Source organism: Strix aluco, chromosome 12, assembly GCF_031877795.1.
Source record: "Strix aluco isolate bStrAlu1 chromosome 12, bStrAlu1.hap1, whole genome shotgun sequence".
In the NCBI taxonomy this organism is placed as follows: domain Eukaryota; kingdom Metazoa; phylum Chordata; class Aves; order Strigiformes; family Strigidae; genus Strix; species Strix aluco.
Window position 1 is genome coordinate 11,106,180 of NC_133942.1, and position 25,448 is coordinate 11,131,627.

General features: G+C 49.6%; 2 protein-coding genes across 12 annotated transcripts in view; one reads left to right on the forward strand and one right to left on the reverse strand.

Annotated features, from left to right (window-relative positions):
- The window catches only part of MAP1A (microtubule associated protein 1A), a 65,305-nt gene extending 45,363 nt beyond the window's left edge, over window positions 1-19,942 (forward strand). For both annotated transcript variants that reach the window (XM_074837716.1, XM_074837717.1), the window contains 5 exons: window positions 2,664-2,746; window positions 3,382-3,522; window positions 4,193-13,046; window positions 15,269-15,501; window positions 16,419-19,942. In XM_074837716.1, coding sequence (XP_074693817.1) covers window positions 2,664-2,746; window positions 3,382-3,522; window positions 4,193-13,046; window positions 15,269-15,501; window positions 16,419-16,574 — 9,467 coding nt within the window. In that variant the 3' untranslated portion in view covers window positions 16,575-19,942. The remainder of the gene's footprint in view (window positions 1-2,663; window positions 2,747-3,381; window positions 3,523-4,192; window positions 13,047-15,268; window positions 15,502-16,418) is intronic.
- A 1,558-nt stretch (window positions 19,943-21,500) lies between these two features.
- Window positions 21,501-25,448, reverse strand: part of PPIP5K1 (diphosphoinositol pentakisphosphate kinase 1) — a 50,144-nt gene continuing 46,196 nt past the window's right edge. For all 10 annotated transcript variants that reach the window (XM_074837721.1, XM_074837728.1, XM_074837727.1 and 7 more), the window contains 3 exons: window positions 25,018-25,155; window positions 24,470-24,583; window positions 21,501-23,270 (listed from right to left, as the gene is read on the reverse strand). In XM_074837721.1, the coding sequence (XP_074693822.1) occupies window positions 22,579-23,270; window positions 24,470-24,583; window positions 25,018-25,155 (944 nt within the window). In that variant the 3' untranslated portion in view covers window positions 21,501-22,578. The remainder of the gene's footprint in view (window positions 23,271-24,469; window positions 24,584-25,017; window positions 25,156-25,448) is intronic.

Consider the following 25,448-nt stretch of genomic DNA (forward strand, 5'->3'; position numbering starts at 1 on the left):
TTAATTTATGCCTCTTGCCTCTTGTTCCGTCACTGGGCACTACTGAGAAGAATCTGACTTCCTCCTCTGCATTCCCTCCCGTCAGGTATTTATACATATTGATAAGATCCCTCCCCCACCCCAAGCCCTCTCTTTTCAGCCTAAACAGTCTTAGTGTGCTCAGCCTCGCCTCAGGAAAACGCTTCAGTCCCTTAATCATCTTCACAGCCCTTCACAAGACTCAGTACTTCACCATTCCTACCTCCCATCTGCCAGCAGCTGCGGGCCCCACAGTGTGAACCCTTCTCTTTCTTTCAAGTACGAAAGGGAGAGCCCCTCGAGGGGTGAGGGGACGCGAGCAGAATGCTAACCAGCCATGCTTTGTTTACCAGTCTCAGCAGTGACGGCTCAGCTGCTTGGGCCTGAACCACAGAAATGGCAAAGGGCAGCAGTGTTTTCACGCCTGTTAGTCCTGCGGACAGGCCTCTTTCCCTGTGCAGCTGGCATTGTCCACTGAGTGCTGCCCAGCCTGCGGCCTCCAGCTGGCGTTGCCTCTGTGGCGCCTAGCTCCCGGTGCTGGGAGGGATGCTGGGCGCCCGTGACCCCACTGTGCCCTCCTTTCGCGTGGCACAAGGCAGAGACTGCTGGCAGTGGTTCTGTACGCCCAGCTGTGTGTGTTCCCCAGTGACGTGGTCAACTGCCAGCAAAGCCTGGGACATGTAGGCAGCAAGGTGGCAGAAGCTAAAGCATGGGGAGTGCTGTGGGTTTCGCTTTGTCCCAGAGCTACTGTTGAAAACTGGGAGCAGATCGCTTCTGTTGTGGATGCTCTGAGCAGCGTGTGAGTGGAGGTCCCTGTGTGGGGTGAGGAATCGAGGTACTCCTTGTGTTTGCTGCTGGGATCTCAGCAACACCGAGGTATCAGCAGTGCCATTAAAATTACCATTACCTCAAGGACGAGTGGGTCTTTGCTGCTTTGGGCTGCAGTGCGTGTCCCAGAACCCTTCCTGGGCCCTCCTCACCTGCAGCACCGGCCACCCTCCCACACTGCTCCCCACGAGCTCACTTGTACCATTCCTTCTTGGTTCCCAGCCTCCCCCATCCATACACCAAACATCCCACATCAAGCGGCAGAAATGCCACTGAACTCAGTGCAGGCATTTCCTTTGCACAGCGATGGTTTTGTTTTAGTCTGGACAGACTGTTTTTAGACAAACTGAAAGAACACACATTCAGAAAGCAGCTAGGGATGTAGAGTATAAATAGTTCCGTTGAGAGCTTAGAGCCACTCTCATTTTAGGCTGAAAGTTGCCTTCTGGGCATATCTATCTGGTTTATACTTGATTGCTGGCATCCAGAGTAAAACATCCCAGTAAACTGAGCTTGATTAAAGCTATACTGAGTATTGGCTTTTCTCTGACTTCTTTCTTTTTGTGTCCTTTTGGTGTCTTTCTTTGAAATACCAGTTTGATCAAGCTATTTTGGAAGGGTTGAGATCTGCCTAGTAAGAGAACTGGTGGGAGGTTGTGCAATAGGGAGGGTGGAAAGAACAGCATTGTCAGAGAGCAACAGTTGTCTGGAAGACAAAAATTAGGAATAGATGTCCATTTTTGGTGAAGTTCTATGGCCCTCCAGTCTATATGAGGGCTTAAAGCCAATGAAAGATTAAAACCCTATAAATTACACATTCCAAGAGTCAAGGTCTCAGTGCCTGACTCGCAGAGTGGATGTAATGTCCAGAGGTAGGTATCTGCAAAGACCAGAATCCAAGAAATTACATGCTGCCTGCAGTGTCAAGGGAGATGCTGCAGGAAGGGGCTGTACATCATGCCGCTTCCCAGAACTGACGTGGGTACACAACAGTGGCTCTAGCCCTGTCTTTCAGGATGGCAGGCACTCACCACTGTTCTTTCTAATAAATTAATCTGGCCCAGGCTTTATATCAATATTTTGCCAAATATCCATGAAAGGCCCATGCCGAGGTGAGCACACAAAGTGCTTTTTTACACTAACAGGCTCTTGCTTTCTCTTCTTTGGCTCTTGCTTTTTTGCCTAAATAGAGAGCGAGAGCAGAGTGCTGTTTGTGACTCTCACAGGATGGAGACAGGAGGACAAGCATTCTTACCATCTAGGTGGTTCCCATAGCAGCAGTTTAGGAGTGCATGTTTGGATTAAAGAAAAACACTTCATAAGAGAAGAAACTTAAGAACGATGAGAGATTCGTTATTAGTGCTGCACCACTCTAATGAAGGGTGAGTTGGCACACACCAGCTGGCTTGCAAAGCCCCATGGTGAGTCAGGCTTGGACAACATCCAGATACCTCTCCATGGTAGCCGCGATGAAGCAAGATACTTCTGTCTGGAGAGGATAATTGGTCTGTGCCATGTTTACGGGGCGCAGCTGTCGGGCGCAAGCGGGCAGCTTGCTGTGCCTGGCACTGTGGGCTTTGGAACATGTTGGAATTGAGTTGCAAATTGTGCTGATCCAGAACTAGGATTTTTTTCTTTGTTACTGAAAAGAGTTTGCTTTGTTCTATGAGACCCAGGTATTAATTGCATCTAGAATGCAAGTTGAAGCCTTACAATCGAGCCCATGCTGAAGTGGAATTTTTGAGGCTAAAACATCAGTAGGCAGATACTGTCTCATCAGCTTCTCTCATCCTGTCTAATCCCTTGCCTCTCCCCAGGCCAGCGAACCCTCCATCACCGGAGTGATACCCTGGAGACGGTGATCCTGGTAAATCCCAATGTGGACAGCATCGTGTCTGAGGTAAGGGCCAGGTGCCAGCAGGTTTTCTCCACATCAGCTCTTCTCCCCTTGCTTGACATGAAGGTCATGATCATCATGCTTTGTGCCTTCTGGAGAGTTGGAACATGCTTCCAGTCTGCTGCAAGGTGTTCTGGTCTTGCCAACAAGATCCATGCAGTAACCAGTATTCTGTGGCAAAATCTACTGCTGGACAAAGAAACACATGAGAGTGTATGGTTTCTTGTGTACTAGCCCTTTAGGAATGAGCTGCTTCCTGGAAGAGTTAGTGCCTTAGAATTGCCTAATTTTAAGGATTTCTCAGGAGCTTGTAGAGTTTCCTAGCAAATAAGGTGGAGGGCTTCTGAACCTTGAGCATTCTAGTTTGATGAGACTCTAAACGTACCGAACTCTTGCATGGCAGTGTAATGCCAGACATCTCTTGGCACTGGCCTACTTTCTCAGTGTGAATTATGATGTGAAAGGAGCTGTGTCAGGCTTCCCTCTTCAATGACCTACTCTCTTATATGTAGAAAACTTATGTTTTGACTATTTGTGAATAATGTGTAAGTACCATCTGTCTGTTTGATTGTGTTTCTGGGTGCTGGTGAGGAACACAGATAACTTTTTGACTGCAACACTCTGTTTCATGGTAACAGGTCCGCTCACTCGTGTGTGATTCGTCAGCCCACAAACTAGTGATCTTCTGTGGTCAGAGCTCGGACCAGGAAGGAGACTTGATCCTGCAGACGGGGACTTTCACTTACCAGAAGTTTGCTGAGATACTTTCAGACCCGGAGGTGAGCGTGAGCAGTAAGCCAGCATGTCCCCTCCTGCTCACAGAGTGCACGATAGAGCAGTGCAGCCTGCGCCGCTCCTTCAGGTGGCATATCTGCAGAGGGATGGGCTTGAAATCCAGCAAAAAATAGCACACCATAAATAATTCATGCTGCAGTCTCAGGCATCTGTCTTAAGTTTTCCAAGGTGGCAGGCATGGGTGATTCCACCTGTAAGTGCTCAGCTTGAAATAACCTTCCAGACTGGCTCTGCAGTGGGCAGGCACTTTCTTAAAGCAGGTTTTCTGTTAGCATGCACGAATCAAAAAGAAACTGCTACTTTGGAGCCTGAGCCAGGGACTGATATTCCAGGTTAAATAGGAGGAAGTAAGGAAAGAGGACAAGGTGGTTCCTGCTTTCATTTTCATTCCTGAGGTCTTGTCACCGTGCACTCCCGGTAGTCAGAAAGCATAACAGCAATCAACATTAAGAGTTTCCAAAGAGAGCAGAACATGGCCCCCTGCAACAATTTGCAACCAGCTTTTGGACTGTTCAGTCTGTCCCCAGTGTTTCCTGTCTGTAAAGTGCTCATGGCGTCTTCAGTATTTCTGCATTAACTGGCTATTTTTTTTAAAGTGCTGAATTGGTCTCAGAGCTCTACTTGACCTTTATTTGTCTGTGCTTGTCTCATTAGGTCACCCAGATTCTTAGCAACACTGATTCAGGTATCAAGGCCTCCCTTACTGTGTCGTGCTTGGGAGAAGGAGACTGGAGCAACCTTGGGCATCCTCGATTTCAGGAAATTATTAATCTGAAACTGAATCCTGATCCAGTTCTGCCAGAAATGGATGGGGTATCTGAGTTTGCAGAATATGTCTCTGAGACAGTTGATGTGCCGTCTCCATTTGATCTCCTGGAGCCACCCACCTCAGGGGGATTTTTGAAGCTTTCTAAACCCTGCTGCTACATATTCCCTGGGGGAAGAGGTGATTCTGCTCTCTTTGCTGTCAATGGGTTTAACATCCTTGTGGATGGTGGCTCTGACAGGAAATCTTGCTTCTGGAAGCTGGTAAGGCACCTGGACAGGATTGACTCAATCCTGCTCACTCACATCGGTGCAGACAACCTGCCTGGCATCAATGGGCTGCTGCAGAGGAAAGTTGCTGAGCAAGAAGAGGAACAATCCCAGGGCTCTACCAACTACAGTGACTGGATGAAGAACCTAATTTCTCCTGAGCTAGGGGTGGTTTTTTTTAATGTTCCTGAAAAACTGAAGATGCCTGAGTCGTCCATGAAAGTAAAGAGGAGCATCGAGGAAGCTTGCCTGACACTGCAGTATCTCAACAGACTAGGCATTAAATCAGAGCCGCTCTACAGGGTGGTGAGCAGCACCATTGAACCTATCACACTTTTCCACAAAATGGGAGTGGGTAAGCTGGACATGTATATACTGAATCCTGTCAAGGACAGTAAAGAAATGCAGTTTCTGATGCAGAAATGGGCTGGTAATAGTAAAGCAAAGACTGGCATAATTCTTGCAAGTGGGAAGGAAGGTGAAATTTCTGTTCCCTATCTTACATCTATCACAGCCCTAGTGGTGTGGCTTCCAGCTAGCCCAACAGAGAAAATTGTGAGGGTTTTGTTTCCTGGAAATGCTCCTCAAAATAAGATACTGGAAGGTCTTGAGAAACTCAAGCACTTGGATTTTCTGAGGTACCCAGTGGCTACTCAGAAAGATATCACTTCTGGAATACCTCCACCTGTGCTGAAGCAGACCAAAATTAAACAAAGAACTGACAGTAAAGAGAGTCTTAAATCTTCCCCCAAGCCATCTGTGACAAAGCAAGCTAAGAAAGAAGAGGCAGTTGAGGACGGGATTAAAGAGGTAAAACCAGAAGTCATAAAGGATGCTAAAACTGAGAAAAAGGTTAAAGAACACTCAGAGAAAATTCCTGAGAAACCTGTTAAACATGAAAAGATAAAGACAGAAACAAGTGATGCTCTCAAAGCTGAGAAGAGAAAATTGGCAAAAGACAAGGTTGGAAAAAAGCATCTCAAAGAGAAAGTATCCAAACTGGAGGAGAAGAAAGACAAAGAAAAGAAAGAGATTAAGAAGGAGAAAAAGGACTTAAAAAAAGATGATGGAAAGAAAGAGGAAAAAAAAGATTCAAAGAAAGAGGATAAAAAGAAAGAAACCAAACCAGAGCCCAAAAAGCTTTCTAAACCAGACTTAAAACCATTTACCCCAGAAGTAAGAAAAACATTGTACAAGGCAAAAGTTCCAGGCAGACTCAAAACTGAGAAAATGAAAGTCAAACCTGAAAAAGAAGTATCTGCTGACCTGAAGACATCGCCAATGGAGAAGGCACCTGTGCAGGTGGAGCCAGGAGAGACTTCCGTAGCTGAACAGAGGTTAGTCCTGTCTTCACCAGAAGATCTTACAAAGGACTTTGAGGAACTGAAGCACGAGGAGAAAGGGGCCTTGCAAATGTCTGATATTGAGGTTAGCGATAAGATTATGAGAGTACCTGAAACAGAGATAAAAGATTCTGCTGACCTGATTGCTCAGAGTTGCCTTGAAGTGGATCTGTTTTTGAAAACAAACATTCCTGATCAGGGAATAACTGCTACTGATATGGGAAAAGAATTACCAGCAGAGGAAAAGGCTGTCCATCAGCTAGAACTGAGAGCAGGTCAAGCTGAAAAAATAGAGGATGAAAGAAGAACAATAGATGAAAATCGTGACATGAGGTACTGTGAGGGAAAAGCTGAGCAGGACAAGGAAGTTCAACTGTTTCCAGACAAAGAACAGGTACCATCACAGACAGACCTCTTAACAAAGGGTGTTCGGTCATCAGCATTCAGAGAGGAAGAAAAGGAGGAAGAGGAGAAAATCTCTTTGGACAGAAAACAGAGGGAAGCAGAAACAAAGACTTGTGAAAAATACATTGAGGGGACAGAGGCACAGGAAGAGGGTGAGAAGGAAAAGAGAGAAGATGTGATAGAAAAAGCAGAACTGGAAGAAAAGGAGGAACAGCACATAAAGGCAGAGGAAAAGGTGGAAAAGAATAGAGACTTCTATGAGCTGAATCAGGATGAGAGGGAGAACAAAATATTTACCACTACAGAAAAGGAAAAAGAATTTAGTGACATGGGTGAGAAAAACAAGTTACTTGGAAAGGACATAACAAAGGAAGAGTCATATCTGAGCAGTCTGCCAGTCCCACCAGGAGCAACAGCAGAACATGTTTCCTATATCCAAGATGAAACTATCCCAGGCTACTCAGAAACAGAGCAGACCATTTCTGATGAAGAAATACACGATGAACAGGAAGAGAGGATCCCACACTTGAAGTATGATGTCAATTCCTATGACATTTCTGTTCCTGACCACCCAGGTTCTTTTGAAGCAATACATGGAATACAGGCCATGCCTACTGCTGACCTTTCAGCCAAGGGCTATGGTGGCCAGGAGTCTGAAATCCTGGCATATCCTACAAACATTGTGGCAGCACCTCTAGCTGAGGAGGAACATATATCCTCTGCTACTTCCATTACAGAATGTGATAAGCTTTCATCTTTTGCCACTTCAGTAGCAGAAGACCAATCTGTTGCATCTATAACAGCACCACAAACAGAAGAGACTGGGAAAAGCTCTTTACTTCTAGACACAGTAAACAGCATGCCCTCCTCTCGGACTGAAGCAACCCAAGGTCTCGACTATGTTCCCTCTGCTGGCACAATCTCTCCCACATCATCCTTGGAGGAAGACAAATGTTTTAAATCTCCACCGCCTGAAGATTTCCATGCGTTAGCAGAAGGAGAGAGAAAACTGGAAGCTCAAAAAAAGGATCTTCATGAAGAGGCAGAAGATGAAGAGGAAGAAGAAGATGGGACTCCAAATATTGAAATGCCTGAGAAACTCAGAGGGCATTACAGTGCCCCCATGTTTGCTCACCAAGGATGTCCTGATAATGTGTTAATCAGTGTTCCCACGGAAGTGATGCAAACTTCTGGTCTGCTGTTATCCACGGAAGAAACACCATTTTCCCAGGTTGACTCTGCAGAGGCTGAAGAACGATGCATGAGTCCTGATGATAGTACAGTCAAAATGGCCTCTCCCACCCCATCTGGCCCCACTAGTGCAGGACACACACCTTTCCATCAGTCTCCAGTGGAGGAAAAGCTAGAAACTGTAGATTCAGATCTACTTGAAAAACAAACAGATGCTGCTGCCAAGAATTTGGAAGGCCAAACTTCTGTTGTGGTGAAGGGGGTCAAGGGCGAACCTCTCAGAGAAGATGAGGTATCTGCAGCTAAATACAGACATGAAAAAGAAGTCCCTGGACCTGTACAGCACAAGCTGGACTTGGGCAGTGGTGTTGCAGTGTCTCCTGGGGAGGAGGTGCAGGAGGAACCGGTGGGGAAGGAGGAGCTGCCCTGGCTCTCCTACCACAAGCAGGACACAGTGGTGATAGGGGAGGAGGAGGAGGAGCATCCTGTGCTGCCGCATCCCAGCACAGATGTGTTTCTGGAGCCAGAAAAAGAGCAAGGAACTAAAACCATGACAGAAAGTTTAATGGGATTTTCAAAACACTTGTCCTTTGAGCCATTCTCTACTACAGAAGCATCTCTAGGAAATGTGGATCCTGCACAGTTCACAAGCCAAAGCAAATCTGAAAGTGACAAATCTTCACAGTTTTCACCAGATGACACCAAATCACTTTCTTTTACAGAAGAAAGTGTTGGTAAAGAAAAATCCTCAGATATTTCTGTTAAGGGAATGATAGCTGAAGAAGGAAGACTGCAGTATTTCACAGGAGACACCTCAGAAGAAGAAAAATCTTCTCATGTTTCCATTAAAGACATTTCTCCAGAAGAGACCAAATCCATTTCTCTCACTGAGAGTCCCAGCAAGGAAATCTCTTCAGACCTTTTTGTTAAAGGAGTTTCTCCAGAAGACATCAAATCTCTTAGTTTTGCAGAAGAGATCCCTGCAAAAGAAAAAGCTATGTCTGACTTCACTGACAAATTCCCTTCAGAAGCTGTGAAATCCATGGATTTCACAGAGCAGAGCTCAGCTACATATGGAAAATCACTGACAATTTCTGCCAAAGAACTCATGAAAGAAGTGTCAAAATCTTTTCCTTGCCCAGAAAGTAGCTCCGTTAAAGACACGTCACCCAGAGATACTTCAAGTGAAGAAACGTCTCCAGATGACAGCAGTTTATTTTCTGCAGCAGAAAAGGGCTCATTTAGGGGAAGAACTGCAGGCTTGGACTCTCATGAGGTATCTCCAGATGCAAAGGACTTACACTTTACGGAATCTAGCCCAACTGAGGATAAAACATCTTCACACATTTCTGCTGAAGGTGTAAAATCTTGCAGGTTCAAGGAAGCTCAAGAAGAAAAATCTCCAGAAATGGAAGACTTTTACATGAAAGATTTAAGTTATGAGAAGAAAGTGTGGTTTCCAGAAGAGGTGGAGGAGATCCCTGTTCAGGGAAGGCGGCAGAGATATGATAAAGAGAGAGAGAGCACATTCTTGGACGAAGTACCGGAACATGAAACAAAATCCCTTCCTAAAATGGGAGAGGAGGAGATCCTGTCTCCTGCAGTGCCTGGCAGTCACGCCTGGAGAAGAGCAGAAAGTGAAGCCTGGGGCTCTGCGTATGGGTATCTTCAGGAGGGAAGAGGAGGGCAGTTACCCAATGAGGAAGATGAGGATCTCCGTCATGCTGAAGACAAACCTGTGCTACTGCAAGCAGAAGCAAAATGTTTAAAGATGGAACCATGTGATTACAAAGAAGACACACAGAAGAGCGCCAAACCTACATCAGAAATAAAGAAAGTGGAAATACTTCCCGCTGATATCACTTTCCCAGAAAGAATAAAAATGGAAGGTTCTCTTCTGTCTTCTCAATATGACTCTGGTGAGGAAAATCAGGCCAAAGCATTAACTGGAAACAAAGAAAGGCAAGAGTTGTTGTTGACATCTAAACAAGATTACTCCTACTTAGATGAGGAGGAGAAGGCTGTCCTAGATATCTATGCAAAGTCACTAGACCAAGCACTGACAGCATCTCCCCTGTCTGTAACGGCTACCACTATGGAGAAAGAGATTGACACACCACCAGAAACAGAGAGGCCTTACAAGTTAGATCAGTTCCAGCCACCTTTACAGGAGGAAGTCCCATCAAAGGACACAGAGAAGAAATCAGACATTAGTGGTTTGTATCAGGAAATAGACTGTAAATACAAGTTGGATAGAAAGCAAGAGGATGACTGCAAATCCATGGAGGGTCTGAATGACTCTACAGGAAGAAAAGAGCAGATGGCAGCAGCATCTACTCTGTTGCAATCTGCAAGACCAGCAGAATATGAATATATAGCAGCATCCCCAGAAGAAAGTGCTGCAGTGTCAGGGCAGCGTGCACACTCCCCTCTAGGACAAGGCCTTTGTCAGAAAAGCGCTGCTGCTGTGGGCCATGCTGAGGCTGTGGGTTATGCCAGCCAAGTGGCATATCCTCCAGACACCTACTCCAGGAGCTCCCCTGAGCCTTATTCCTATGAGGAAGGGGTGTGCAGACCCAGAAGTGATGACAGTTCTGCGAGACAAGAGCAAGAAGAAAGAGAACCCACTCCCTACCCTGATGAAAGAAGTTTCAAGTATACTGACATCTATGAGAAGATAATTGTGTCTGGAGCTGGGCCCTCCCCCTTCACAGCCAAGGGTGCAGACAGCCCAGGTCACACTGACAAGGTGCCAGCAACAGCATTCATCTCTCAAAAAGGTCACAGTTTTCACGTCTCTTCAAAGGAAGAAGAGTCCTGCCTTTATACCTCTGCTGAGAAGGAGTTGTCATCTCCAGTGTCCCCTAAAGATAAAGCAGATTCAGCCTTTGACTATACAGACATCCATGAAAGATACTTGCCCTTGTCTGAGACAGATAAACCTAGGCTACCTGAAGGACAGGAAAAACTAAAGGTTTCTTCTGCTTTGCCAGAAGACCTGGACTCTGAACTGCACCCGTCATCCACGAGCACAGCATTTGCCTCTCCCACAGACATGACTGACACGTTTTATCAAGAAAAATCAGCTGCCTATATTGATGCTGCTTGTCCAGACGAGAACATCATTTTGTCTAGCCAGGAGCAGGCATCTCTGTCCCTGAAATCTGAAAGCCCAAATCCCAAAGATACATACTATGAGAAAGCAGGCCGAGGGGAAGAAAGCATGAGTGACTCAGAGTTAGAAAAAGGCGCTAAGGAGAAATCTGAAAAGGAGTCTAAACTGCACAGCCCTGCTGAAGCTGCAGGCACAGTCTATGCACACATCTCAGCAATGGACAGCTTCCACGTGGCAGAACCCTTTCTGCAAAGCAAGCGTCAGGAGTCCGTTTCACCCAGCTCCACTGCCTCTTCGCCCTCTGACCCAGGGTGGAAAGAGGAATATGGAAGTAGGAAAACTGCGCCAGCCGCTGTGGTGGGGACATACGTGGCTGGTTACAGTGACCTGCCAGAGGTAGGCAGAGATGAGCAGGCTTCAGAAATGTGCCATCTAAGACAAGATTCTTCACAAAGGAGAGAGGTTGCTGAAAGATCCACAAAGGAGTCACATTTCTGTGTAACAGATTACCCAAGTGCAGCAGTGGTCTCGGAGTGCCAAGAACAAGCCATATACTTGAAATCTGCATCCGGGAAACAGAACGAGGCCTACGCAAAGGGCCCAACAGTGGAGGGGAGGGTGGTGGATAGCTCATCTGGATTTGAATGCTCCCTGCTAGGAAAGAGTGAAACACCCAGCATGTTCAGACACGAGCAAACCTCAGCAAGCCATTTACGAGACATCTCTCTTCCTTTAAAGGCTCCTTGTGCTTTGCTCTCAGATCAGGGGAAGAAAGATGAGTACTTGGAGGTTTCTGAGAAAATCAGCAGCCTCGACTCATCTTTTACTAAATTCTCACCACTGAGTCCATATGAAGAAGATAAGTTGTTCTCCAGAGCTGTGGAAAGAGAGTCTGTGCCCCAACAGCAGCTGAAGGATGACTCTTCCAGCCTGTCAGAGGAACCTTCATCGGAAGCTACCACTCCTGTGATACCGACTACAGCAGAAGGTTTCTACTCCCACATGCTTTCCACATACACAGGTGCAGCAGCAGAACCAGGTACCAGGAGTCTTTGGGATGTGTCCCCACAGATTCCAGATAGTGCTGCGAAAACACAGACAGCTGGAACCAAAGACTTTGTGTTTGCTGAAGAACACGGCTCTCCATTCACAAGTGGTGTGGGTGACAGCATTTCACCGTGCAGAAAGGAGTGCCAGAGTTCACAGCCCACAACATTCTCTGCAGAGAAACAACGGCAACCCTGTGTGAGCAGTCCAGAGCAGAAGGCGGCATTTGCAGAACAGCTGATGGCACTGACATCTCTCCCTGATGTGCTGACATCATTTCCTCATCATCAGCATGAAGATGAAACCACAGCCAATGGTCCAACAGAGGTGAGCACCAGTCTGCAAGCTTTCCAAAGTACGTACCATGCAGCAGAGGCAAAAGATGAAAAAACATATCCTGATTCTGACAGCAGTTTTTCTCCATGCGCAGGCACAGAGGACACAGAGAGGCAGAGCCGTCCTTCCTCTCTGATGTCCCCTGAACACAGTTTCCAGCCCTTTTTCCCAGGTGTGCAGAGGGGTGGAAAACCAGAAGACCATGGAGATGCTTCCCATGAGATGGAGCCACGTTCAGGAGGCAGTTTTGATTGTGGACAGAAATTTTCCTCATGTGAATTCAAGCACCGGAAGGGAGAGCTCTCTCCCTCGTTCATCAACCCAAGCCCTCATGAGCTCTCCGAAGACAGTGACCTCTCCCAGGAGGACGGTCATCCCTCTGTTCAGGGAAGACCACCCCGCACTGGTAGTAGCCCTATGCAAAGTGCCACAGTGGAGGAAACTCCTCCAACATCAGTGAGTGATTCTGGAACCTCCCAGTCAGACTCGGATGTCCCGCCTGAGACAGAAGAATGTCCGTCCATCACAGCAGATGCCAACATGGACTCAGATGAAGATGCCGATTTCCTCCCAGTGGACAAAGCTGTTGGGAATGCTCATCATGCCAGTTCTAGGTCCAGCCATGATCCTCAGCCTGTTCCAATGGTAGATCCCCATCCCCATCCTCCTCACCCTGATGTCTGCATGGTAGACCCCGATATGTTGGTAAATGAGCAAAGCATGAGCAGAACTGATAAAATTTCCAAGAAAGACATAAAAGAAAAGAACAAAGGTGTGAGGAAGCCTTTAAGCAAACCCAAATCTTCCTCACCTTCGCGGAAATTAGATGTGAAAGGGAAGCGATCACCCACTCCTGTGAAACAGCCATCAGACAAATCTCCAAAATCGGTCACTGGCAAAAAAGAAAGAGATGGAGGAGAGAAGCCCAAACCACGTAGTGCGCTGATGCAGCCTCCTCACACGGAGGATGAGTTATCCCGGAGTAGTCACAGCAACCCTGGCAAGAGCCTTGTTAATGGCATCAAAACAAACCCTGGTAAGAAATTCTTCCTTAAGCATGCATTTTCTCTTTAGGTCCAACACAGAGAAAAACACTGGGTTAAATGCAGGAGAACAGAGAATAGGACTGTCCAGTCAGGCATACAAAGTTAGAAGCAGGGATAAGGTAGAGAGGTTGTCACACAAATCACTTAAAAAGGTCAAAGCCTTGAGGAAAACTCTCAACCTCTGTAGAGCTGAATGCAGCCACCTCTGAAGAGAGACTCGATTCAGAACTTTATAGGCCAAGATTCAGTGGCACCCAGGGGCTACGTCTGCAGAGGAGCAGTAGGTATTTAGAGGTGGGTGCTGTCACATGCCAGCAGTTGAAGGACAAAATACATGTGTGCTCTAAAAAGTTGTGGCAACCTCTCAGCCTGTGAGTGGGGTAAGTGCATTGGGCTGGACTGAGATAAAGCTGTCACTTGAAAGAACAGGACACTGCCGTGGTCAGATATGTCCATCCCTCTGAAATGGTAAGCAGAGATGGGGTGGGAGAAGCTCCCACATCTGAGTACCAAAGCACTGAACAGGCAGTCCAACTGTTGGAAACTAAGGTCTTTTTTTCCTAAATAAAGGTGTGAAAGAGGGATTGAGCCTCAAGTGTCTGTACAGCCCATGGCCTCTTTCTGAGCGTTCACACAGGGACCAGTGCTCTGCTGGTGTCCTGCAGGATGATACCAGTATCGGGTGGCACAGTACTGCATCATCGCCCTCTCTGTGCTGAGACCCCGTAGTGCCAGGCACAGACACAGCAAATACTGATTCTTTGGTGCCGAGCGTCAGGCAGGAGCCAGCAGGTCGGTGGTGCTGGGGAGAAGGGAGGAAACTGCAACACAGCTGCTGGGCTGTGGTCTCAGCCAGCGCCACGGCAGATGCTGGCAAAGAGAGGGGGTAGAAGTGGGGGAGGGTTTGCAGAGGCACTACAGGGAGCGTGAGCAAGTGAAGGGGGAGGTCCGAAAAGAGCCCCTCTGTCTGTGTGTGTGTGTGTGTGTGTGTGTGTGTGTGTGTTTGTGTATGTCTGTGTCAGATACAGCTCAGGTGAGGAAACGGGTGTTGCTGGCAGCAGGGCAACAAAGAGGCCACACGGCTGATGGAGGGGAGTGCGAGGAAGGCAGCGGAGGGGCAGGAAGGTGGCCACAGTGCCGGGCCAGGGAGGGCTCTGCAGGGACGTGTGGGCTGAGCAGGCGCTGAGCGGGCTGATGGTGCTGGACAGCTGACAAGCAGAGCAGGTACGGCACGAGGGAGCCTGCGCCGGAAGGTCTGTACAGAGGGGTTGTGTCTTGGGCGCTGCACAGAAAGGACTGGCGAGATGCAGTGCCTGGGTATGCGTGACTGAAGGGAGGGTTGAGACAAAGGTGTGCATGGAGCAGTGCTGTGAGTTGCCTAACTCAAACTTGGGGTGAGGACTAGACAGCCATAAGACTGGCTGAGACAGGCGGGGATTTCATGTTTGTGTAGCAGCTAGGCAGCACCAGGAGTTGTCCGTGCCCTAGTTAGTGGCTTTTTGCTCACAGAAGAGACTACCCAGAGATAGGATATGAAAGGAAAAAGGGGATAGAGGCCTCTGTGATTCCACAGAGAGCAGGAGGGAGAAGGGACAGTCCTTCTGTGGGTTGTGTGTGTATACGCTTATATATATATATTGCTGAGTATAACAACTCTTCTTTGACCATCTCTCATCTCCTAAATGCAAGCAGCAGCAAATGAAGAAAAGAGGTACAAAAGGTTGATAGGAAAGAGCAATAGAGAGACCTTGGAATAGCAGCAATTCACAGGGATGGCAGAAAGCCAGGATGGAGCTTCCGGAAAGACTACTGTAATACCCTAGGACAGCATATAAAGGCCATCAGAACAGGTTTCTATAGCAAATGTAGGTTATTAGACAACAAAAATTACGACTAAATATTGCTTGGAACAAAAACTCTGCAAAAGCTAATAATGGAGATTTTTGATTCTCTTCCCCAGGAAAGGCTTCTGAGCCTAAAGCCTTGCACTCCCTCCCCAAAGAACAGCAGAACTCCCTTTCCCTCCCAAGAGCTGTGACAGCACTGGCCCAGAAATGCACCCAGGTCACCTCTGAGCAGCAGAGCATGGATAAACCTTAACTTTGTTGATACAGCTGTAGGGAAAAACCTTTCTGGAATTGAAGTCCTTCCGTGTTGAGTGTTCGTCCTTTCCAGAAGGGTTTTGACAGCTTCTGTTTTCTTTTTTCCAAAGCTTCCAATAGTCCTAAGAGCAGTTTGCCTGTGCCCATGGGTCCACCTGTCTACGTGGATTTGGCATACATCCCCAACCATTGCAGCGGAAAGAACACAGATCCGGAGTTCTTCAAGCGGGTTCGAGCGTCGTATTACGTTGTGAGTGGGAATGATGCAGCCAATGGAGAGCCAAGCCGTGCAGTGCTGGATGCGCTCCTGGAGGGGAAGGCTCAGTGGGGGGAGAACCTGCAGGTAGGTCACGGAAATGCCACGGAGTGTGTGTGATGCTCCCTGTGTCACGAGTGCTGGGGAGGTGTGTGTCACAAACATACCCAGAGGAGCACACTAAGAGGAAGCAAATAGTACTCTGCAGTCCTAGAAGAGTAACTGTCTGTACCCATGAGGAGGAGGACACCTGCAAAATGGTATGAGTGGAAGCAGATACGTCCTCCTTTCCTCATCCTCCTGAGGGGAGGAAGCATTTAGAGAGCAAACGCTCGTCCTTATCTGCTGCAGGACGAGCCTGTCCTCAGGCAAAAACAAGCACCATCACAGTCTGAATTTTCTCACAGTGTCCCACACCCAGTGGCATTTGTTGCTAGCCTGCCTTGCAGAAGATCTTTCAGACAGCAACTTTTCATCAGTGCTTTTAAATCAGAGTGTTCTTACACATAGTTCTTGCTTAGTCAGGCTTGCAGGACATCCTGGGTGGGTGCTCTCTCTGGGGACAGGTACAAGAAAGTGTGTACATTCTTTCAGATGAAGCAGCCTCAGATTTCAAGGTCCCGGAGTTGCACATTGGGTCAGTAGGCACATAAAGTCTAATATCAGGCCATTAACAGTGACACTCTCAGCATTGTTCCTTTTTACACTGAGGGATCTTTCTAAGGCTGTTTCTGGAGCTCCACAGAGAGATGCTCTCCCCTGCACTGCACCATTTACATCATAATGATGAAAGAGCTCAGAGCTCCATTGTGCTGGTACTGCATAAAATAAAGCACCAGCTCTGCCTTAGAGAACCTGACATCTGAAAGACATTAAATAGAACAAGAAGTACCAAGGGTACAGTGTTCCAAAATCAATGGGAAATTTTAGCCTCAGCTCCTGTGGGCATTGTTTGTCACTGCAGTTGTTCTCAGACAATCATCCCTGCTGCTTTCTTTTCCCAGGTGACATTGATCCCAACACATGATACTGAGGTGACACGAGAATGGTACCAACAGACCCATGAGAAACAGCAGGAGCTAAACATCATGGTACTGGCAAGCAGCAGCACTGTTGTGATGCAGGATGAATCTTTTCCAGCCTGTAAGATTGAATTCTAAATCTCCCACACTTTGCGTTCATCCATTGACTCTCCAATCACCGATGCAACATCAGAGACGTCATCTAATCACAGTCCAGTTCTTCTCTGGTTTAGTCCTCTACATGGTTCCCATTTGTCAGGCAATCGGGTATCCATCTAGCTCAGCACTGGATGCCATGAGAAAGAAGTGCAGGGCTCTGTAATATTCTGGACTGAGCTAAGAGTTTGTGCAAGAGCAGTTGCAGGCCAGGGGCACTTTCACTTTCCCTGCTTTATTCGGCTGCCTGTACAGTTTCTGTATACTATCTTGGCTGCCTTGCTGCTGTGAGAGCTTGTTCTACTCTCTTCCTGGCTGCCTTGCCATTTAACTTGTAGCACCATGATCCTCATCTTTCTGGTGAGGGCTGAAGTGCTGCTGCTGCATGTAGACAGTGCATGGGGGGGCAGGGGGGGGCAGAGAAGAAAACTAATTTGCAAAGAAAATGCACCTAGGAGGTGAGGGAAGGCGAAACCTTCCGACTGTAACGTGAGAGTGAAGGTCATTCTTCCATCTCCCATCTGAACATACGGGTGGTGTTCTGAGCAAAGGCACTTGTACTCCACGAGGCAGGACCACCGTGTGCCAGCTCTGCAGGTTTCTGTCCCGAGTGTGTGGTTGTGGCGTCCTGCGACACCAGCTCACTGTGCTGAAGGAGCTGGGACAAAGGACGCTCTGTTTGGGGGTGGCCGTGGGAGGGGAGGGTTCAGCCTGTTGTTCTTTGCGACAAAGAGCACATTCCTAGCCTGCTAACTTGAGCTTTGCGCACACGGAGTGGCCAGCTTACTCCTGCACCTCAGCAGTGTGACAGCCGGAGGCAGAGGGGCTGTTGCCTGAACAGTCACACAAAAGAGTTTCCAAACGCACAACTACAGCCCCTCTAAAGCAGAAGGGCTGAAACAACCCTGGCCACCGCTGGCCCAAGATGTACGAGAAACCTCCCCGTCCTTGTAAACCAAAGGCTTTCCTGAGGATTGCGGTGAGGCAGCTGAGGAACCGCATGGCGTACCGTGAGGGGCCCGCCCCGGCCGGTGTAGCTGGCACCAGCCGCTTCCTCGCTGCCTGTATGCCAGCGGTCCAAGCCTCTTACCTGTGTTCAAGCTTTTTGTTGTCTCCCTGAGTGTCCAGGATTGAGGGGAATAGAACCTGTTGTGTGAGGAAAGAGAACCCCCTTCCAAAACCACTCGGGGAAAGTAGTTTAGTAAGTGTAGCTGTTCTTAGTTGGACGTGCAGACTCTGGTGCCGGCACAGATGAGGTGCTGTCCGAACGCGGCGCGCCCCTTGCAGCCCGGTGCTGGCGCAGCCGCCGTGTCCTCGCTCTCCGGCCATCCTGGCAGAAGTGTCATCGTCTGCGTGAGCACGTCACGGCTACTGAACCGTTGCCCAGCGCCTCCTTGGCGTGCAGACCTGCTCCAGCTCTGGGGCTCCCAGTCCCACCGGGTGAGTGGCTCCAGGAGTGTCCGTGCTCGGGTGCGCTGAGCCAGCAGTGCCCGTCAGCCTTTGCCACATCTGAGAGCGTTGCAGGAGGGTCTTAGCACAAAGACGGCTTTTGTCTTTCTGTAAGACAAAGAGTGGCAGTAGGGTGTGCTCTGGGGAAGGAGAGAGGTGATAGGAAGCAATGCTGCACGGCGTGACATACAGCTCAAAGGTATTTCCATCTGCTGTGTCACTCGCTGTGCTTGGCCCTGAGCCGAGGTCTGACTCCATAACAAGCATCCTAGGACCGTGGTGTGCTTGCCTGGGACACTTCTGTCCAGTGCTAGTTTTCTGGCAGCTGAGGTAAAGAAAATGCTGCTTGGAAACCTGCTCCTAGGACTAAAATGGAGTTTCTAGGGAAATGGTTTATTTTGCATTTAATTTATATATTTATTTTTTGATGTTAAGCTGCATTTTGTGTGGATTTAATATTTTAATTTATTCATGTTAACATGATACCATGTGCTCTTAGTGTCAGCTCAGAGGTTTCTCAGTACAAATACTTAGATGCTGCAATTTAAACAACAACAACATATAAAGACCATAGAGAACTTGCTGGCAGCAAAAGGGGCCTCCACTTGCAGCCTGCAAGGCTGTGTCTAAGCCCCAGCAGCTGCAGGACAAAGCCTGAGGCGAGCAGCCCCTCCCCTAGGAGCAGCCAGCCCTGTCGACGAGGCCCTTGTTAGGAGCATGGGAGCTTACTTGGGGATTTAGCAAATCCCTGCCCTGTGCTGTATTCATTTTAACCATGGAACCACAGTGTGTCTGCCAGAAGAATAAATGTCATTATTCTCTGTAATCCGATGGGGTCAGCGTCCATGAACGTTGGTTCTGACAAGCAGTTGCAGGCAGCGAGGCCCCTACTCCTCCTGGACGCTGCTGGGGGATTTGCCTCCAGCGCTTCGGGGAGATCCCGGCCCACCCTCCAAGGGACCGGCTGCCAGCCGGCGCAGGGTGCCAGGCACCAGAGGAACAAACGTCACCCTCGTTGAGGGGCTCCCTGGATCCCTAAGCGTGGCTAGGTGTAAAAGCTAATGCACTAACTTTAGATAGACCCACACATGAATGTTCTCTCCATTTTAAACTTGAAGCAATTCTGACTAAGCAGCAGTAGTAGTGAGGCTTTGCAAGGTGCCTGCATCCTCCAGGCAGGAGCGCAGGCGTGGGCACGTGTTGCAGTAAAGCACCTGCCCTCCGTGTGCTGTGCTCCTGCCCTCCGCAGCTACGCTGCCTGGACAGCTTTACCCTACACCCGTTTGCTTCCCTGTCCTCAAGGCTCCACACTTTTTTTTTTTTTTTTTTAAGTCTTTTGTGGCAGTCTGTTCTGCCTTCAGCTGCTCTCCCTCCCTCTCTGTCTTCCGCCCCCATCCTCCTTCCCCTCCCTCCACCCCACCCTGCCCGCCCCCCCCCGTCTTAAAAAACTATGGGGAAAAGGACTTGTAAAATGCCAATTTGTAAAGAGTCTGACCCTGCTTAGCCTGCAGGAGCCAGCAGAACCCATCTAGAGCCAGAGGTAATACAACACTATAGAGAGAAACAGTTAAACTCTGCTTTTGCTTGTTTCTGCATGTGGGCAACAACGCGTAATCTTCCTGTATGTAATAGGTACAAAATACTATTTTAAACCAATAATTAAAAAAGTGAACGTCTTAACTGTATTGAAATGGCAAGTTGTGCTCCTAGCTTCTTCTATGCTAAATGTTTTAAGAACAGAGCCCTGATTCTTTTCTTCAGCATCATGTTTCTATTTGAATTTAGTTCCTTGAGTTCTGTCCTTTTGCCCATTTCCATGTGAAACACTCTGTAACTAACTGCTGTCAAGAGAGGAGCCCAACACATTAATAATAAAGCCACATTAATTGCGAACAAGAACACTTCCAACGGTTTCAAACTGTTCATTGAGTGGGTCCATACTGTAGGCAGAGGTACACAGACACGGCTACCCTGCCGTCCCTCCGCTGCTGCCTCCCAGGCGGCACACTCAGGCGAGCCCCAGGTTTTCCACAACCACCACACCTTCACTGGCGGCTGCTAAAGCCCCGGGAAGGGACACGCACTTGGGCACAGAGCCCACCTGGGACATTTCCCCCTCCTTGGCCCCAGCAGGGCCGTGTACAATTCCAGTGCCTCTCCTCCCTTCAGGTGGAGAAATGGGCTGAAGATCAGGGCACGTTTTAAGTGTCAGTGGTCCTTGTGAGTGGCAGCAACTTACCCAGGAGTTCAACTACCGCAGCACTCAGCCATCCCTTCTTGCAGAACGTGCCCTTTGGAGCTTTTGTCCTCGGCTGACGTGGCGCATCCCACAGCAGCAGCTCCTGGGCTGCTACCACAGCCCTGGTGCTGCCCCTGGCAAGGATGCTGCAGCCACCAGCCCCTTCTCTGGGGGAGGGTTCCTGGCTATAAGGCGTCTCCCCTGGCACCCAGAGCCCAGTCGTGCAGCAGGAGGGCAGCTGGCACTGAGAGCAGCCCCCAGCCCTTTTCTGGCAGCGGAGGGAGCAGACAGGCAGCCCTGCCAGGCAGTTGTAGGCAGCAAAGCCCTCATACTGGCAGGCTCCAGGGCCCTATAAGCCATGAGCTGTGTGGGGGTGAGCACTTGCCAGCCAGACCATCACCCCCAGGACCCTGCTCCATGACCTGCTCCTGCCATCACACCTGGCACCATGTGGTGCCGGATGCATCACGTCGACGACTGCGTCCAGGCCGGGGGTGCAGAGGTGGGCGCTGCCTCCCCAGGCAGCGGCACACAAACCCCGGCAGGAGCCAGGGCTGGTGCAGGGGCAGCGGGGCTGGCAGGGGCAGGCGCCACGCAGGACTGACCCCGGAGGGTGCGGGCAGGGTGGCAGAACCAGGGCCGGGGGCAGGGGCAGGCACCAGCCGGGGTTCCTGTTCTGCCAGGTCTTTAACGCAGGGCTGCCAAGGAAAGCCAGAGGCTTCGGGCCCTTCTCCCAGGCCCTGGTGCACCCTCAGGAGAGCAGCCTGGCACAGCCCTGCAGGAGAGGGGCCGGGTGTCCTCCGAGCATAGTGCTGCACTCAAGGCAGCTGGACGACTGTTGCATTTCAAGTGCAAGTAAACATGACCTTTCTTAAGTACCCAAACTGGCAGCTTGGGATTATCAGGCACGAGGAAGAGGACACAGTACCCAGAACATGCTTGGAACTGACAAGGTGGGACCAAGTGAAAGGAGGCAAACACACTGCCCCGCTGCCTTTGTTCTACTGCAAACCACCCTGGGGCCTGGGAAGCCAGGACCTCTTCCCCAGTATGACCAGTTCTTCTGTAGAGGGAAAAAAAGAGGCATCTGGCCTTCTCGAGCAAAGCCGGGTGCCTGTGCCCTCACTTCAGCCACAGTTCCTGGGCCAGGATGGCAGCGAGGGAGCAGGGCCCGCGCACTCTGGCACACACACAGCAGCATCGGAGACAGAGACGCCAGACCCACAGCATAGATTTACTGTGAACGCACATCATCACAACACAGCGTGGAGATCTTTGGGCACAGCTTCACAAAAACACAGATCCTAGCTACAGACGAACACGCAGACTTGTCCATAAATACAGGAGGCGCAGGAGGCACAGCCCTGGCCTGCACTCAGGATGCGGCAGGGACACCCGTGTCAATCTCGCCCTCAGGCTTGTGCTCACAAGTCATTTACATAAATATGTATTAAATACTTTTCATTTCATATATAATAAAGATTTCTCCTTATTGGTTTCTATTAATCCTGATTTGTTCAAATAGCAGTTTCTTTTAATTTCTGTCACCAAGACTTCAGAGCTGTACCCTGCCTGACCCTTGGGGACTAGAAAAAAAAAACCCGTGTGTGTCCTCCCTGCCCACCTCTCTCAGGCTCCTGCCTGCCTGCCCCAGCCCAGCAGGAAAACATCCCGTCCACACCAAAGACGTTTTCTTGCAAGCAGCAGTCTTGAACCCAATGCCCTCTTTGCTCTCCTTCCCACACTCACCCAGAATGCTTTCTGCTTCTCCTCATCTTCCTGCCATGGCCTCTCTGGACCTGGTTTTGGTGTCCAGTGGTGGGAATTGAGAGAGGAAGAACGAAGGAACAGAGAGGAGGTTGGTGGTTGTGATGGATCCGATTGCTTTGGGCCCAGATGACCTTTTTCTGAAGGCTGTGGGCCAGAAAATCTCAAGGGAGTATCTGTCTCCTTTGGACTTACCCCCGTAAAAGCCTTGGCTGTACCAATCCTCTCCCGTCCCAGCGAGCACACAGCCCTTGGGACACCAACGCAGCCCCATGTCCCCACTCCATGGAGGTGCCACACCAGCACCAAGACTGCATTTGTTGTTCAATTCACAAGGCAGATGGGGGACTGTCTCCTGCCGATGGCAAAGAGCTGGCGGGTGGAGCACAGCAGAGTCTCCCACAGCCCAGAGTCCTGTGGCTCGGGACACGCTCGTTCTGTGCTGTGGCCAGCCAGCTGCATGAGGTGCTGGGCGGGAACCTGGGCTGCCTCCAGGCTAGAAGCGCTTGCAGTGTGCTGTCCAGTGAGCCACTAATTCTGCTGATCCTCCTGACACAGTGGCTGCAGCTCCTCTGCACTTTTCTCAGGGGAAAGTGGCTGCACCTGGCACAGGTGACCAGAGGGAAGCTGGCCTGACAGAGCACTGTCCCCCAGCAACTCCTTGCCCGTATGCGCGGGGTCCAACCCCTCTCCCAGCAGCTCCTCTTCACAGGGCACCAGGATCTCCCTGGACAGCCTTGACTGATCCAGGCTGGTCACTCCCCCTGTACACCCCTCCCCTGGCTCCACTCCCTCCCCAGCCAGCCTTATATCAGACCCTGCACCACACTTTGGGTTCCCACTGTTACTTGACTCTAACATTTGCCCCGCTGATTCTTCATCCAGCTCCACCACGCTCTTTTCCTCTGGGTTAGAGTCCTCCTCCACCAGCTCCTTCTTGCCCAGCTCCAGAGCCCTGCCCGGCTCTGGGCCCTTATCCCAGGTCAGGCTCTCAGGGGCACTCGGCTCCACGACCAGCAACCCAGACAGGCCTCCCTCCACATCAAGCCCTCTGCCCAGAGCCCGTCTCTCCTCTTCCTCCGGGGACTGGCTAGTCAGCTGCTCCTCACTTTTGGGGGGACTGATGGAAAATTTCTCAGTGAAGCTGAAACGAGCACAGTTGTCCACAGAGGTTGGGGAGGATGGGCCTGCGCTGGAGACAGTACTGGAGGGGCCACTGCTATCTGCAAAGAGGAAGAAAAATCTTAAACATGTAGCAGGTATTTCCCCAGCCCAAAGCCTGGACAGACCCAGGCTGTCACAGTCCCACAGTTGTACAACCCATGGGTGAGGGTTGCCTACGTGCCAAGCAACCTGGCCTGTTTCTGGCAGCTCAGCTGATGAAAAGCCAAGCACAAACACCACAGCTACATCTTGTCACACAGTGCTACACTGGCAGACAGCCAAGAGCGGATTCTGTTGTCATTACAGAGCAAAATGTGAAGTGTGATGTTGGGCTCTGAGCTGAAAAGCAGTTTTTCTCATTCCCTCATTATTATGGAACACTCTCAGCTTCAACTTCGCTCCTCTTGGTTCCTGACACACACAGTCCCTGAACGCTGAGCTAGTGATCACTGGAAGAAGAAATACTGCTTCTCCACTGATGCTTATTCTTGTCTTGTATTGTACAATGAGCAAAACTAGAGGACAGATCTAGATTATATCTAATCCAATAAAGGGGGAGGATTAAACAACTGTTTTCGGTCAGATCAGTTCCCTGACCTTGCTGCCTGCACACACACAGAGTACTCCTGGCACAAGGAGGGTACAGCTCTTCCAGCAGCAACCTTGACTTGTGTTATCAAGGCGCTTGCTGTGCAACTGTTGGCCAACCCTTTCCCCTTTGAGTTCTGGTCAGATCTGCAGAGGGGACTAACAACAGTCGCCATCTCTGCAGAGGCCGTGACAAGTGAGGCCCAGGAGCTGCAGAAAAGCCCGTGAGTGAAGAAGGAAACGATCGTCCGTCCTGTACGGAGCTCTGGGCAAGGCAGGTACACGGCTGTTCAGAAAAGGCAGCATTTCCACGCGCCAACGCTGAGTTGGCCACGTGTCATGGAGAATCACAGAACTTGAGACCAAAATTCATTCAGGCCCTCCATGTCCCGGTGCACAAGGCAGAGGATGTCTGGAGAGACAGCACCCATCCAACAGCAGGTGTCCCCAGGATATACAATACTACAGAGTCCCTTTTTGCATCTTTCTTTGGAAGTTTTTGTCAGGGCATATGACTACTTTCCCTTTACCTATTTCCCCTTTTTGCTTCTGTTCCTTCAAGGGCAGAGCACAGAAACCCTGAGCACAAATACTTGGCTTCCACCATTTGGCACCCTTTTCTTCCCTCCCTCACCATCACATTCACCCCGATAAGAAGGAGCACACTCACACCAAGGGGGCTTATCCGAACGCTGGCGCAGTGGCAAAGAGGATGATGACAGGATTCGCTGGGACATAAAGGGGTCTCCTGGTATCTGGCTGCCAATCATTGAATCAAACAAAGCTTCAAGAAAAAAAAATACACCGATCAGTAATACTCAGACAGACATAAAGGAATGGCTCGTAGCCCAGCAGCCACGAGCAGGCACTCCAGGAAGAGCTCAAGACCAGTGCAAATTCAGAGCCACGCGTGTCCATCGGTTCCGGGGAACCTGAGGCTAAGATTTCCCAAGCTGGAGTCTGTATCCATGTTGCTGTACTTATCAGCTACAGAAAGACCTGACCAATTACTTGTCTCTCAAGTACGTGGCCTAGGACGGCTCTGAGCTGGATCCCACAGCTCGCTCCTGGGCTAGAACACCCTGGAACAGGCTTCAGAGACTGCGCTTACTGCCAGTCCTATCAGGCTGATCTGTCCCGATCACGTAAAAGACCAAAAGTTCTCCTTGCCTCGACTCTGTTCTGGCTTACCTAGAGACAAGCCCACCTCACCAGTACCTGCAGTAGACTGGACATGCGATTCACTGCAGCTCCTGCACACAGCCGTCAGGAACTCGTTGACCTGTCGCAAAGAGAGGGAGTTGTGCAGGGTCTCCAGGGGATAAATGGTGGGAACCATGGAACAGCCTTCAAAACCTGGAAAGAAACCCAATCAGAAAATGAATAGAGCAAACAGCAACCTAAATCCATGCAGGATCACTCATGGCTGAAGGAGCTGGGCAGTCTGGGAATCAAACAACAGGCACACTCAGGCCTAAGGTCACCTCTTCTAGGCCAAGAAAACCACCACTAGGCACTCACATGCAATAACAGACCTGAAAGCAAGCATCCAGGCACACGCAGGAGGAGGGGGAAGAAAAGGAAACGTACCCAGCAGCAGCCACGTTCGCTGCAAAGCCCGTGACCCTTTTGCTAAAATAACATGGTTA